The 14,063-nt window shown below is 53.3% G+C and overlaps 2 protein-coding genes across 4 annotated transcripts in view; one reads left to right on the top strand and one right to left on the bottom strand.

The window, feature by feature from the left end:
- Positions 1-922, top strand: part of PRMT8 (protein arginine methyltransferase 8) — a 99,845-nt gene extending 98,923 nt beyond the window's left edge. For both annotated transcript variants that reach the window (XM_032874855.1, XM_032874854.1), the window contains one exon: positions 52-922. In XM_032874855.1, the coding sequence (XP_032730746.1) occupies positions 52-135 (84 nt within the window). In that variant the 3' untranslated portion in view covers positions 136-922. The remainder of the gene's footprint in view (positions 1-51) is intronic.
- Positions 923-10,555: 9,633 nt separating this feature from the next.
- Positions 10,556-14,063, bottom strand: part of CRACR2A (calcium release activated channel regulator 2A) — a 134,784-nt gene continuing 131,276 nt past the window's right edge. Inside the window, exon 20 of one of the 2 annotated variants that reach the window (XR_004384717.1) lies at positions 10,556-11,083. The gene's annotated coding sequence lies outside the window, so the exon portion shown is untranslated. The remainder of the gene's footprint in view (positions 11,084-14,063) is intronic. The other variant, XR_004384718.1, reaches the window with a different exon arrangement.

The following is a 14,063-nucleotide window of genomic DNA, read 5'->3' as shown; positions in this document are numbered from 1 at the left end:
GGGCGACTCCCGACCACCCTAACCCCAGGACCCTTCGCCCCTCCTTTGCAGCGAGACCTCGATTTCACGGTAGATTTGGATTTTAAGGGACAGCTGTGTGAAACATCTGTATCTAATGACTACAAAATGCGTTAGCACACGTGGGAAGCTGCAGAGAGCGAGCAAGAAGAGAAACTCTTCCCTCCATCTGCGGCTCCGTAACAAGGACTCCACGCTCGAAAACCAGAGTTTTAAATTCTGCCTTGAAGATCGGTGAACTCACCAGGGCTCCCGTGGGCCCTGCCACGGGACACAGAGCCTCCAGCTCCCCGGCTCTGCTCTGGGAGCCCTTCACCGAGGCTTTGCTGTCGCCCACACAGACCAGCCTCCAGTGCTGGGGCTGGGGCCCCGAGGATGGAAAAGTGCACACGTATACCCATTGTCCTCCTTAACTGTGAATCTCCGGAACCTCCAAGTTTTGCATGCTGCAGGCATCTAGGACAGACTGCTTCACTAGAACCTGGACACGTAGTGTCTTTGATAGCTAAGCCAGATCATCTGTCTGTGCGGTGGCGTGTGCGTGCGCGTGCGCGTGCGTGCGTGCGCGCCTCCAGCAGACCCATTAGTTTCTCTGCCCACACCACCTGTATATGCATGCATATACAACCACGTGGGTATACGTCTGTGTTCATTCAGGGTGTGTGTGCGTGCGTGCGTGCGTGCGTGTGCGTAGAATATATATTACTCTCAGAGGAGATTCTGTTGCTTTCGAATAGGAATTTGTTTTGTGATTAGTTTCCCCCCTTCCCCATCCCTTACAGATGTTAAGCAGCTATGAAACGTTCTCTGTACCAGCTCTGGTCTCCTTTTGATAGACTGTGGCTCTGAACCCTGAGCATAGTACCACGCACTCTGTTGGCGCTCAATAAATGCACATGAGAGCAAAGCAGTGGCCCGGCTGTGTTCTTGGGGCTCTGGGGTGGACATGAGAGGCCACACTGGAAGGGGAGATCCAAAGAGCAACAGATGCTGCTGCAGGCCCCCAGAGGGCAGCTCCTGGTTGAAGCCACCATGACGACAGGCCTGGTCCAAGGGCATGTTCCCTGCCAACCCCCCAGGGGGTGGGAAGAGGGACTTAGCGGTGAGGTGGGAGGATGTGAGCTAACCAAGAACACTCTAGAACAGGAAGCTACCTGTAGCCTGAAGGGAGGCCAAGCTCAGGAACCAGAGAATCTGGGTACGTGTCTTGCTGGGAGGGCCTGGACAAAGCAGGAGACGGTGGTCCCAGGTCCCTGGGGAGAGACTGGGGCAGGGTCTGAATGGAAAGCCAGTGGGGAGATTGTTCTTGTCCCAGGTGCTGAAAGTTTGCAGCACCGCACAGGGGCTCATCCCTATTCCCTCAACGTGGCCAGTGACTTGCTGGCCCTGCTACTCTCCGCGTCAACAGGAGCTCACCCACCTCGAATGGGGCCTTCCCACTGAGCCCCTGTGAGACACTGGGTTCCAGGATGGTACCCCAGGTTCCCACTGCAGCTTCTTCCCCCCAGCATGGTTGGGGTGCCCTCAACATCTTCAGACCTGCCACCTCTTAGATTCTAGACTCTGGTTCTATCGTGGAGAAGGCAGGACCAGGTTAGAGAGTTCTGTGGCTGCAAACAATCCCCTGAGGGCAGGGACCCAGGCCCTGATGCCTTGAAGATTCAGTTGCCAAGGAGTCTGAGGGCCTGCTTCTTTGCCCTGTGGGAGGAAACAGGACCTGGATCCTGAGCTGTGGGGGTGTAGGTTTGCCCCCGTGGGCCTTGGGCAAGTCACATCACCTTATCATGGCTGAAGAAAGGGGGCTGGACCTGGTGAATGTTTTCTACACTGTGTCCTGGGGAGCCCTCAGGCTTGGGGGAGGGGCCAGGGTCAAGGTGGCCAGAGCTCTGGATTTCCCTCTCCCCGGGTTAAAAAAAGAAACAACCCAATGCTTCCCTCGTCTGTTTTAATTTTCTTCGGGAAAAGGATTCTACTACTAAAACTGAAAATGAAATAAAGAAATATTAAGGAACCAAGACCAAAATCAAACACCTCTGAAAATGATGTATGCAGGTGACCCCAGAGACCCCTTGGCCCAAATACTCTGAGGTCAGTGGAATCTTGGACCTTCTCTCTCTCTTTCCTTCTCTCCTGCTGCCAGTTCCGCTCGCTCTCACCAGAAGCTGCCCTCAAGCAATATTTGGGTCTCGGTTGGGTGCCCACCACTCGGCCCAGAACCACATTTTCACCCACCTGCATCTTTATGTTATCTTTTGCCTCCATCAGTTCTGAGATATTCTCTCTGGGACCATCGCCACTCAGAAAGGGGGGCCGGCTCTCTGGGCAGATAGGGGTTCTTTGCCTGGATTTTAAAAGGGGCCTCCTAAAGGCACACATAGTTCTGGGGATGTTCTGCTTCGCAGGCAATGCGAATTTCAGTCCCCCCTGCCCTTTGGTCTAGTGTGAGCACTACACAACGGTACTCAGGGGCCCCAAGAAAAGCTGTGCGGGGCCCCTCGGAGCCCATGTATGTTTCCCTCTAGCTAGTGAAAGGCTGCCCTGTGTTCCTGGGCTGAGCCAATCATATTCCCCTATAGAGAGCTGTCAGCAAAATTAGCAGCCTCCGTCCAAGTGTGGTAACCGACTCTCCGTAGGTTGGAAGCCCATGTACTGTGCCAGGCGTGGTAAGGTGTTTTGATTTGGTTTCAGGGGTTATTCTTAAGCTTCTGGGACAAGTGATCTCATCTGCGTCATCTCCCCTGGGAAACATATCCCAGGTGCTGGGAAGGAAGAAGGGCCCTTTAGAGGAGTTGGTGGGGCCTACTGGGCCCAAGATGGGAAGGAGGCAGAGGTGGCTTTGGCTTGGCTGTAGGTGGGGTGTCCGGGGGCTGGCAGTGCCATTGAGAATGATCAGTGAGTCCAGCAACGATGGTCCCTACCCTTCCATAATGTACTTGTGGGCTTCCCCAGAGTCCCAGGAGGTAGGGGCAGAGTAACCCCACCCGTTCTGTAGCCCCACTGAGGCCCCAGGAGGAGGAGCAGAGTTGTAGCGGAGCTGGGAGGTGAACTCAGTCCTGCCTATGGTCCCTCCACCGCCTGTGCTGGTCCCTCCGAACCCAGGTCTGGAGGCCTCCCCTTGTATCTGGACAAAGACAGCTCACCTCATGTAGTCCATGTGTTAGACAAGAAGGACAGGAAAACTGGAGGGGACAGCAGTGAATGTGTTAGGGGAGAGAAGAGGGCTTGAAGAAGGACATGGGAGCAGGGGCTCTGTCTGAGGGCATTTGAGGGAAACTTATTAGTGGCTTTTCTCTGTGGTGGCTCTTGGGGAACCCCTACCTTCTGCCTTTCATTGGGTAGGGAGCCCAGCCAAGTTCATGGAGGATTCCATCCACGGTCAATGGGGTAAAATCGTACATTGGCAGGAGCCAACCAGTCTGATGACCCCGCCCCCCAGGGGCTCCAAGCATTTGGGGCCTGTAGGCATCCCTGACATTCTTGGGGGACAGGGGAGGACTGGGCTAAAGAGAGAGGTCCAGAGGTCTTTCGGACCTCTCCAGCCACCAGAAGGGAAGGTCACCCCTGAGGCTTGTCCTGGCTCTGGGTCTCCAGCCTCTGCTGCCCCATATTCCTATCTCTGCTCCTGGACTGCTGGGGTGAGGCCTAGAGAGTCACGAAGGAGCACTTCCCCAGAGCAGCCCCCTCCTCCTGCCCACGGGAATGCTGCAGTGGGAATTGTAATTTCCCTCTGATCTGCTTGGAGCACGTTCTGAATCGAAGTCAGTGTGTGAGATGAGGTCTTCACATGACAATAGGGACACTGCAAAGAAGACTTCACGTATGAAACCTCTTCTCTCCCTGACTCTGCTTTTTTAATTTTTTTATTTTTAAAAATTTTATTTATTTATTTTTCCCTGAATCTTAAATTTTTTCTGAGAGACTGTACAAAACCTATTAGTGGTACTCCTGTCTCTCTTCTTCCCTTCTTCCTCTTTGGAGGAACTTCTCCCTTCCACTCCTAGCCGACTTCTCCCCAGACCCACAGGCCTGGGGCTTCTTTGGAGGTCTTATCCGGCCTGAGTCACTCTGAGGGCTGTTGTACGCGTGATCCCTTTTCCCCATAGAACGAAGGCTCCAGGCGCGGGAACCGGCCTCTCTCTGTCCATCCCCTTGAACAGCATGGGGGTGCAGGTGGGAGGAGACAGGGCGACAGCTGGCCAGCTTGACATCATGGAATGTGTCCAGCGGCTGTTCAAGGCCGTTCGGCTCCCTGTCCTTCTATCTGTGCCCCTGGGGAGAGGCTGACATTTTCCTTACTCGTAAAAACCACCCCATGGAGTCTCTCTCCCCTGTGCCAGGCCCTCCCTTCTTCCCTGTCTCTGTTGCCTTCCTCCCTCTCGGCACCACAACTGGCATCTCACCCCAAAGCCCAGCCTGATCCGGACCTCTGGCACACAGTGAAATTAAGCTGGACGTCTCAGCCCATTCTCGTGCCTAGGATGGGTCACCAGGTTAAGAGTCTGTCCTCAGCCTAGTGGCCAGCCATGATCATGGGGTAATTTCCTATCTTTCATCTTTGATCTATCTCATTCTCGCCCCCCACTCCATCCCTGCCCTTGTACAGAGGGAGGGGGGCCCACCCTGGGTTCTGGAGCTCTGTTCCTGAAGACAGATTTTTTTCTAGGTCCCTGCCTGGAGTCTTGAATGGCACCCCCTGCCCACCTGGCTCCTCGCGCCACCCCATCTACGTGGCCCTCTAGCTTGCCTTTGACCCTCAGGCCACCACAGGCTGTGCCCCAATCCTCGGCCTATGGTCTTGGGACTGCCAGGATAAGCCTGCTTGAGGATGGGTGATCTCCTCACACCTGTCTAACCACATCTGGAGCCTTCCAGGGTGCCCGGGGCCCAACCCATGGGAAGCAATGAACTCCTATTCAACTAAGGCTCAGACACATCACATTCGATGACCAGAAGGTTGGCCAACAAGCGTCTATCAGCTTCTCAACGGGCTCCATCCTACCACATCCGTAGTCTGAGCCCAGCTCAGTGACACAAGCTCTGTGCCAGGGAGGATGGTGAAATTTTAGCCTCCTTATCATCTCTCAGTTATCAAGCCTGTGAAATGGAAGGAAAATGTGCTCTCTGTGAATCCCATAGAAAGATCCAGCTGCCCTTTTCAGAGAATGGAGCATTCAAGGAAGTCCTTTTTGATCCTAACCATAAGTAATTTATCACAGCAGAAGTGAAAAGGGATTCCCAAATTCTAGGCACCAGCTAGCGTCTTGGCCTCAAGGGTAGAGCGAACTGGCCAGAAGAAACTCCCCAGATGCTGGGTCACACAGCCCAGGCCCTGTTGTCCCCGCTTCCAAAGGCAAGCACCATTCGCTGGACAACTCTGCCACACGCCATGAGGGTTGGAGCCAAAGAGGGAGGCAAACCCCAGTGGGGCCGCTTCCTGACTGTGTGACTTTGGGCAAGTCACTCCACCTCTGTGAGACTCAGGAGGAGATGAGCTGGATGGAATGAGATTAATATAAAGCATGTTTGGAACCTGTAAAGCACCATCGGAATTCCAGTTATAATTGCTATTTTAATCATATTTCTGCCCTGTATGCCAACTCTGTTATTGAGAAGCCTGTCTGGATGCCAGTGCCCGCGGGCCTTGGAAGGTTCTGGGGTGGCAGGCTCTGTGGTCAGAGCCAAGGTCAGCAGCTGGAGCGGCCCCCCTGACTGCAGGCTTGTCACTGCAGGTGACACACGCGTAGGGTTTCCCAAAAGCCCTGGGCAGAGTGGCCTGCTTGGTGGCTCCTGTCCATTAGCTCTTTAAAGGCCTCACAGGTGGTTTGTGGAGATCTCCCAGACCCCAGCAGGAGGAGATTGACTGACACCAACAGCACGTGTCCTTCCATTAGAACAAGAAGATCCTCGATCAGGAAGATGCTATAACCCCACCCGGGGCACTCTGGGCAGGCCCCCGTCCTTCCGGCTCTCTCCACCCACATTTCCAGACACAAGGACATTCTGGTGACCTTGAGACAGAGCCTAGAGCCTACATCTAAAGCCTGGCTCGTGTCCTGTGGAGAACAGCCATAGCTGATCCAAGAGGTTCTCTCTCCTCTACAATCTGACACATGGTGCCATTCCTGGGAGAGTTTTCCTCTAGCGGTAGTTGGTTTTGATCAATAAGGTATTGAGTTTGTGTACTCAGAGGACCTATTCTCTTTGAGGGCAGTGTGGTAGCTTGGAAGCATACTCCGGGCCTGGCAAGAGGGTTGAGGTGGGGACCCGGCTGGCAACCTCCTCTGGACACACCACAGACATGCTTAGATGAGAGCTGTCTGGCTCCACTTAATCAGCAATAACCAGCCACCTCCCCAGTGTCACAGATTGTCATTAATGTGGCTGAGGCACATGCCACTGTGGCATTGTGAGTCAGAAGGCAATAGACGAACAGAACAATAGGAAGCCTTCTCTGTGCCCAGGGCAAGGATGGAGCCTCCCAAGAGAACATCTGTTCAGGGAGGAAGGAGCAAATCTAGAGCTGCAGAAATATCTGTTGCACACACTGTTGTGTGTTGCCACGAGACGTGGAAGATCTACCCTTGCCACCTGTTGTCTGGAGACTGGGCATGGCTTTTGGATCAAGCACGGGATTCTACTTCATCCGCAGCACGAGGGCTGTGGGTCCAGTCCCAGCTGGAACGAGAAGAGCCAAGCAGGTAGTCGTTCCTAACTTCCCCCGTTCCACAGAGACTTCTCCAGCCCCTCCCATGTAGCAGACACGACACTAGGTGCTGCGAACACAGGAGTGAGCACCACAGATGTGTCTGCCCTCCTCCCGGAATGGACAGGCGACCGGAGGAGCAGAGCCTGAATGAGAATGACAAATATGATGAAAGAGGAAAATCAGAGGCTGCGGGAGGCTGTTGTCACAGTCATGATCTTACGGTCATGGGATCAAGCCCCACGGGGGTTCCGTGCTCAGTGGGAGTCTGCCTGTCTCTCTCTCTCTCCTCTGCCCTCTGCCCCTTCCCCTGTTGCACTCTCTTTCCCTCTGAAACAGAAAAATCTTTTTTTTTTTTTAAGAGAGCCTCTCTGAAGATATGACTTTAAGCAGGAACTTGCAAAAACAGTGACAGAGGGGCAAGGCAAGGGAGGGAGAGAGGGATGGGGAAGCATCTACGCCAAGGCCCAGCCCAAAGGCAGCCAGAGAGCTGGACATATTTGGAAAAAGAGGAAAAGAGAAGAGCAAAGGCCAGGCAGGCCAGGGAAGAGCAGTGAGAAGATCCGGGGCCCCCGGTCAAGAGCCCCAGGGACCACCGTGTCATAGAGGTGTTTGCCTTGGACACTGAGAAGCCGCTGAGGGTTTAATCAGGAAACTGACAGGACAAGATTTGTACCCCGCACATGCTCGCCATTTAATGAGCTCGAGTTGGCAGTTCTTTCCCCTGGAATCTGGTAATAGACTTAACCTACTGCCTACTTCAGAAAACCACAGACGACCACAGACAAGGTCAACGTAAATCAGGCAGAGCCTCTAGGAGCCACCAGCAGAGGGTGGAGACTGAGGCTTTCTCTGGGACGCTGCTGTGGAAAATGGCTCGAGTACAAATCGCTTCATTGTAGGATTGCCTTGTTCACCAATCAGGGATCCACAAAGGGGCAATCTGTGCCGCTCTGAGATTATTTGCATTATCCTTTCTGGTGTCGTGTCATACTGTTCTTCCCCACAAGGATGGCTTCCCTCAGCTCAGAGGATGTAATTGTCTGAGAGGCGAAAGGGGGTTGGTAGGGTTTGTACGAGGCAGGCTCTGCATCTCGGGTTGGTTCTGCTGCCTCCGAGCCCCAGCAGCAGTTTATAGGGGAGCAGAAGGCTCAGCATCTCTTCCAACTCACAGACTTCGTGGGCTTCGTGGGTCATAATAGGTTTCTGATATTATGACAATTGCTTCCTGGCCACGGTTGGTTAGCTCAGTTGGATACAATGTTGTGCTTAAACCCAAAGACCCAGGCTTCCCAGATTCCCCACTTAGTTTCATGGTAGTGGCTGATGCCTTGAACTCCAGCCAGAGTTAGAGATAAACAGACCTGGGGCGGAAGGCTGACTCCTGCAGCCAGGGGCTCTGAGACCTGCTGCGAGTTACTGGGAGTCTTTGTTCCTGAGTGAATCCTTCCTCTGTTAAATGCAGATGAGAGGAACACCTTTCTGCAGGGTTTACAAGCATTGGATGAGATAGTCTGAGATGGCCTGCTGACTCACCCCACATAGCACGCGGCACATGGTAGCTGCTTATAAACGGGGGTCCCTGTTCATGGAACCGAGGGCCCCAGATGAGAACATGCAGGTGACTCTGAGCTCTCTTAGGGAGGAAGGAGGGAGAGAGAACTCCCAGCAGAGTCTCTACCCACAGTAGACGGGAATGCTTGCTTTGTGGGGCCAAAGAGAGAAGGCACGTGATCCTGTTGCTTGGAAACAATCCTGAAGGTGGTTTTGCAGAGGTCTGGATGAGAGACACCCTGGGAGGTCAGAACAGGGCCAGGACCGGGGGAAGCTGAGGTCGTTAAATGTGACTCGGGCCTTAGGCCACCAGCTGCATGGGGCATCGTTGGACCAGGAGCTCATAGTTGGCTGTAGCGGCAGGAGGCTGCCCACAGTGTCCTAACCAAGGATCCACAGTCACCTGGGAGCAGAGGAGCACGGGTCACGCTGGAGTGTGGACTCTGGAGCGAGGACCCCAGTTCCTCTCCTGGCTGTGTAACCACAGGCAAGACAGCTGGCCTCTCCTTGCCTCAGTTTCCTCGACCTGTAAGCTGGAGGTACTATTCTTCACGGAGGAAGGTGGGAAGGATGAAATGAGAAGAGTGCCTAGGATGCGATCAACAGAATGACGTCCTCTATCATGGTCGATTACAGGCTAAGGCTTGGACTCATGCCAGGCTCTGAGGGCCTCCAGGTTTCCGACACGTTGGCCTCTACGAGCCTCCCCACTCGGCTCCCTGTGTCTCTGGGCCACTCTCTGTGCCCACATCTACGATGCTGTCTGTATTAGCAGTATCTGGTTTCGTGCCCGGTCCCTTGGCCCCGAGACAGCAGTGTCCTGGAGGGAAGCTTCTAGAGCTCACTTAGCCTTATGCATCCGCATTGAGAGTCCCAGGGCCCATCAGAGACCTGGGATCAGTACTTGCCGCAGAGACAGATGATGACTTGCTGTTGTGACTCTCTTGCTCGTTGCCAGTTACACCTGTTGCTCGGGCTCTTGGGACCTCCTGTGTGGCCCTCTCTAGGCCGGAGGGTTCTCGTCTATGTAACCAAGGTGCTCTCTGGGCATGATCTCCAGGGGCCCCGCTCCCCGGCCCTCCCAGGGGCCTGAAAATCTGACTCTCCCATTCTGCACTTCCATGGATCTTATTTTGTGACCCTGGGCTCAGAGTTTTCCTAGAAGATCCTGTGTCTGACGTTTCAGTGGGGGAAAGGAGGAGGGATGCTGGGCTTTTTTGTGGGTCCAGGGTCAGGGTGAGAAATAAGGCTCAAAGGGAAAAATGAAGGTCCCTTCAGGACTGCAGACAGACCGCACAGACGCTTTGCCGGTGAGCAGCCAAAGGAAACAGGACAAGAGGCTCGGGTGCGGGTCTTCTCCGGGCGCTTGACTGCACTTCATTAGTCTGTGACTCTCCTGCAGTGGGACTATCTCTTGGAAAATCATTTTAATAACCAAGAGGAAATGGAATTAGGGGTCCTGACTGCCTGCTAGCTGGGGCTGACCAACTCTCATCCAGGCGGGGACTTCCTCTGGCTCTGTTAACATTGCTTATTGACGATCTCTGATTAGATTTCGTGCGTCACTCCCCAGAGTGTCCCCAAACAAGGAGGCCTTGGAGAGAGGTGGGCTTCTGAGGAGGGTGAGGGAAGGGTTGGAGGAGGAGGGCTGCAGAGGAGTTCAGGATCTGGGTTGGACGGGCAGGGGCTTGGGGGACACTGGAATTGATAAGATGCAGATGGAAGTTGGAGGGCAAACAATGGGGTCACATCTAAGTGCAGTGACTCTGGCCCCTGACTTTAGAGTTGGGGGGCTGGACACGTCCTATAGCTCTGCTGCTCACAGCCTGGCCCTGGAGGAGGTCCTCATGCTCACTAAGTCCCCAGTTCCAGGGACGGAAGATGATCCGCAGAGGGTGTTGTGGAAGAATCTGGTAAACTCAAAAATTCTGGGTACTCCTGGGTTTCCTGTTACTCCTGCCCAGTCCCCAGATCACATCTAGCTTTGACTATTTATGTGCGTGGGAGGAAATCTGGACCTGGAGAATTCAAAGTAGTGGATGACACAAGATCTACTTTTATTTGGTTTGAGGTTTGCAGGGTATAATCCCTAAACTCCCACTTCCTTCTGAGAAACCACCTTCCCTAAAGCTCGCTGGATTTAATCGGAAAAAATCCGTGGTTGAGATTTAGTGACTCAGGGTATGGGATTGAGGCAAGCTGGCAGGGTCCAAGGACACAGCCGGCAGGGTCCAAGGTCCTTGGCTAGGTACAGGATAGAAATCAAATGCAAGCCAGCAGGAAGGGAGAACAGAGTTTACTGAAGTTACAGAGAGCAGATACAGACGGAGCATGTGGGAGACTCCGAAAAGAAAAGGAGAGAGTCTCATCTTCCCTTGGGGCCTGGGGTTTTTATTGAGGATTGTGGTCCAGCATAAGCATCCTCTCAGGCATCCTGGAACTGGTTTGAACAAGGGCCCGGGTGTCAGCTGTAAGTCACTCATTCCTTGGAGCCAGGGGGTCTTGGTGCCAAGAGGTCCGGCACCCGTGGGCTGGGATATGCACATGATGGCTTCATGGGTGCGTTCTCTCCTGGTTCTTCCTCAGATGTGATCTGTTGTGCTCGATGAGTTCCAAAGAAATCATTAACTCCTTGTCCCTTACAAGGAGGACACACATTATTTGCACTAAGAGGCACGTGTACAGTGGGGGTGCAGGTCCTAGTGAGGGTAGAAGAAGGACAAGGAGCCAAAGTCAGATTTTGATGGAACTCTTCAGTTTCCCTATCCCAGAAGGAAGAAGGAATGGCCAGCCTGGGACCACACTGGCCTGTGGGAAGGTAGAGAGAAAAGGCCAAGGTTGAAAATGTGGTCTGGCTCATGGGCAAACACAGGTCATGTTGAAAGTTGAGGTTGGTTGGTTATGAGGTTCTTTCTCCCTACTCGCCACACCCGGGTCCTCTCAGCACAGGGTCCTGGGACTAGCGCCAGAAAGCCTCACCTGTCTTTCTGCCCCAAGTCACAGATCTGACCCTGTCACTTCCCTGCTTAAAACCCTCCACGGGTTCCTCATCACTGACAAGGTATTTGTCAGAGAAGCATTTAAACTTCTCTGGTCCAGGCAGGCTCTCAAGGTTTGGCCTCATCTGCTTTCATCCCCAGATTCATTCTCCACTCCTGACCCCAGAATCCTCCTCCTACATCTGCCCACAAGTCGGGTAGCCAGACCTGCTGGATCCCCAAACTGCCTTCTCTCGCTTTCTTCCTGTCATCACTATTCCCTACTGTTCCCCTTCCTTCTTTGCCTGAGGGCACAAAAGGCAGCTTCCCCCCCAACTCCAAACCCAGGGACAACTTAGTCTCACTAACTTCCCACGTCCCAGGGCATCCTGCCCTGTCCCTCTCATTTCCTGTCTCTCTGCGAGGTAAGTCCCACTGACTTTGGGCTCCTTGATTTTTTTCTCCTTTTTTATGGTCCAAAGCCATAGTGTATTGCTTGGCACGATGGCACATATTCAAATTCTCATGGAAAGTATTTCAAGCCGTCAATGGTGGGGACTATTGGCGAGGGATTTGGGATGAAACCAGAATGGGTAGAGTGTGCGGTTTCCTCAGTGTGTGTGGTGTATTTGTGTCGGATACAAGCATGAGTGTGTGGAGTCTGAGTCTATGGTATGTGTGGTACATGGGTGTTTAGTGGATGTGTGGTGTGTGGTTGTGAGGGTAAGTGTGTGGTGTGTCTGAGTGTGTAGTGTGTATGGTACATGTGTGAGTGTGTGGTGTCTGAGTGTGTCATGTGGGATGTGTGTGTATGGTGTGTAGGTATATGGTGTGTGTCTGAGTGTATGGTATGTTTCCATGTGTATGTGTGTGGTATGTGTGTGGTGTATGTGATGTGTCTGAGTGTGTGGTGTGGTGGTGTGTATGTGGTGTGTGTGGTACAGGCATGAGTGTGTGTGTGTATGAGTATCTGAGTGTGTGGTGTGTGTGTGTATGGTTCTGTGTTTATCTGTATGTGTGTGAGTGAATTCGCTCCTGAGCCCCAACTGTCCTCTTGAGTGTTGAGCATTGCCACATGGCTGCTCTCGAAGGCCTGGTCACTGAGAGGGTGTGTGATACCACAGAGGCCTCAGAACCTCCTTAGGCCATCGGCCTCCCTGAGGGCCTGCTGCGTGGCCATCAGCAAGTCCTTGAAATTCTCTTCAAGAATCCAGCCAGAGGGGAACAGCATAGGCAAAGGCACGGAGGCACACCAGAGAGATCCAAGGTTAAGAAAATGTTCACACACAAGCAGAAGGCTTTTCACTATTATTCCATGCCCTTATTTTTTAAAAAGATATTATTTATTTATTTGACAGAGAGAGAGAGACAGGGAGAGAGGGAACACAAGCAGGGGGAGTGGGAGAGGGGAAAGCAGGCTCCCTGTTGAGCAGGGGTCCTGATGTGGGGGGTCGATCCCAGGACCCTGAGATCATGACCTGGGCTGAAGGCAGACGCTTAACAACTGAGCCACCCAGGCGCCCTTCCATTCCATTGTCTTTTATTGTTAATAATGGTAGTATTAAATTTTTTAAAGCTCTTTTAACTTCTACTTACATCAGAAATTTTGATGTGTGTGTAGGGAGAGCGAGGTTCGGCATTATTTTTTTTTTAAATCCTAAAACAAGTAGAAGTAGCATAAATAAAAATAAATAAGCTAGTAAAGAAAAAGAAAAACTTCTCGGGTGATCTCAGTGGGCATCCAAGGTTGAGGACCTCCAGCCGGAACCACCGCATCTGCCTGAGCCATGGGCAGAGTGGTAGGGCCGTTTCCAGGTGAGGCAGCTCTCCTTGTCTCCCCATTGTAGCCCCAGAGCCAGCTGCTGCCCCACAGGCAGAAGACATGCTGTGGGTGGGAGGGCATTTATCAAGTCTCAAAGAGATGACATCCAGGGCCTAGAGGGACTATGACTTAAATTATAGCTGGAGAAAACTGGGCTAGGTCAACCAAAGTGAGACAAGGCCCCAGAGAGGGTCCCCAGTGAATATCGGGGGAGGGACCAGAGCAGGTACCCTGCTGTGACTGGAGCCTGAGAAACTCTCATGCAAGGATTACTGGGAGCCGTGGGGCTCTTGGGTAGCAAATATCCTTCCCGGAAAGCTGCCCCCAAATGCTTGGGAAGGCAGGCTGTGGACTCCCGGGGCAGTGGGCCAGGAGCCAGCACAGCTGCTCACGGACCTCTGAACACCGCAGGTCACCCCTTTTGCCTGGGCCACAGCCTCCTCATCTGGGACAGGAGGGAGGTGGGTGAGCCCGTTCTGGGTTCTATCTGGGGCCGCATTTGCACACAATGGTCAGTGCAGAAAACCACCCCCGCCCGCCTCCCGCCAGCCACACTGGGAGCAAGGGTGCCAGTGTTCACTGCCCAGTTGCCTTATTTGTGTCCCGCTGAGTTGAGGCAGGAACATAGACCCCGGAGGCTCCCAGCCATTGCTCAGGCTGAAGACTGCAGTGCCAGCTAGAGAAGGGGAAGGATAGGGAGGGGGGAGATGGGCCTCGTGAATGAACACAGCCTTGGGAGGGGGCAGGAGAGAGTGGGAGGAAGGGAAGAGGGTGGGGCGGGCACAGAGGGAGGAAAACGCAGCCTCATCTGCTTGTTTGTGTTTCTTGTATTTAAGATGCTGACTTCTAGCATATTTTTAAATCCATCAGACATGAAAGGCTGATTTAAATAGACCCGCAGTGTGAAGCTGGTAATTTCACTTGCCACAATAGAGGAACTGGCAGGACGCGAGCAAAGACGCAGCACCTCTCCCCATGCCAGGCAAGC

The sequence above is a fragment of the Lontra canadensis genome, unplaced genomic scaffold, assembly GCF_010015895.1.
Source record: "Lontra canadensis isolate GAN:19392208 unplaced genomic scaffold, GSC_riverotter_1.0 scaffold53, whole genome shotgun sequence".
Taxonomy (NCBI): Eukaryota; Metazoa; Chordata; class Mammalia; order Carnivora; family Mustelidae; genus Lontra; species Lontra canadensis.
This window is presented reverse-complemented; position numbering and strand designations above follow the sequence as displayed.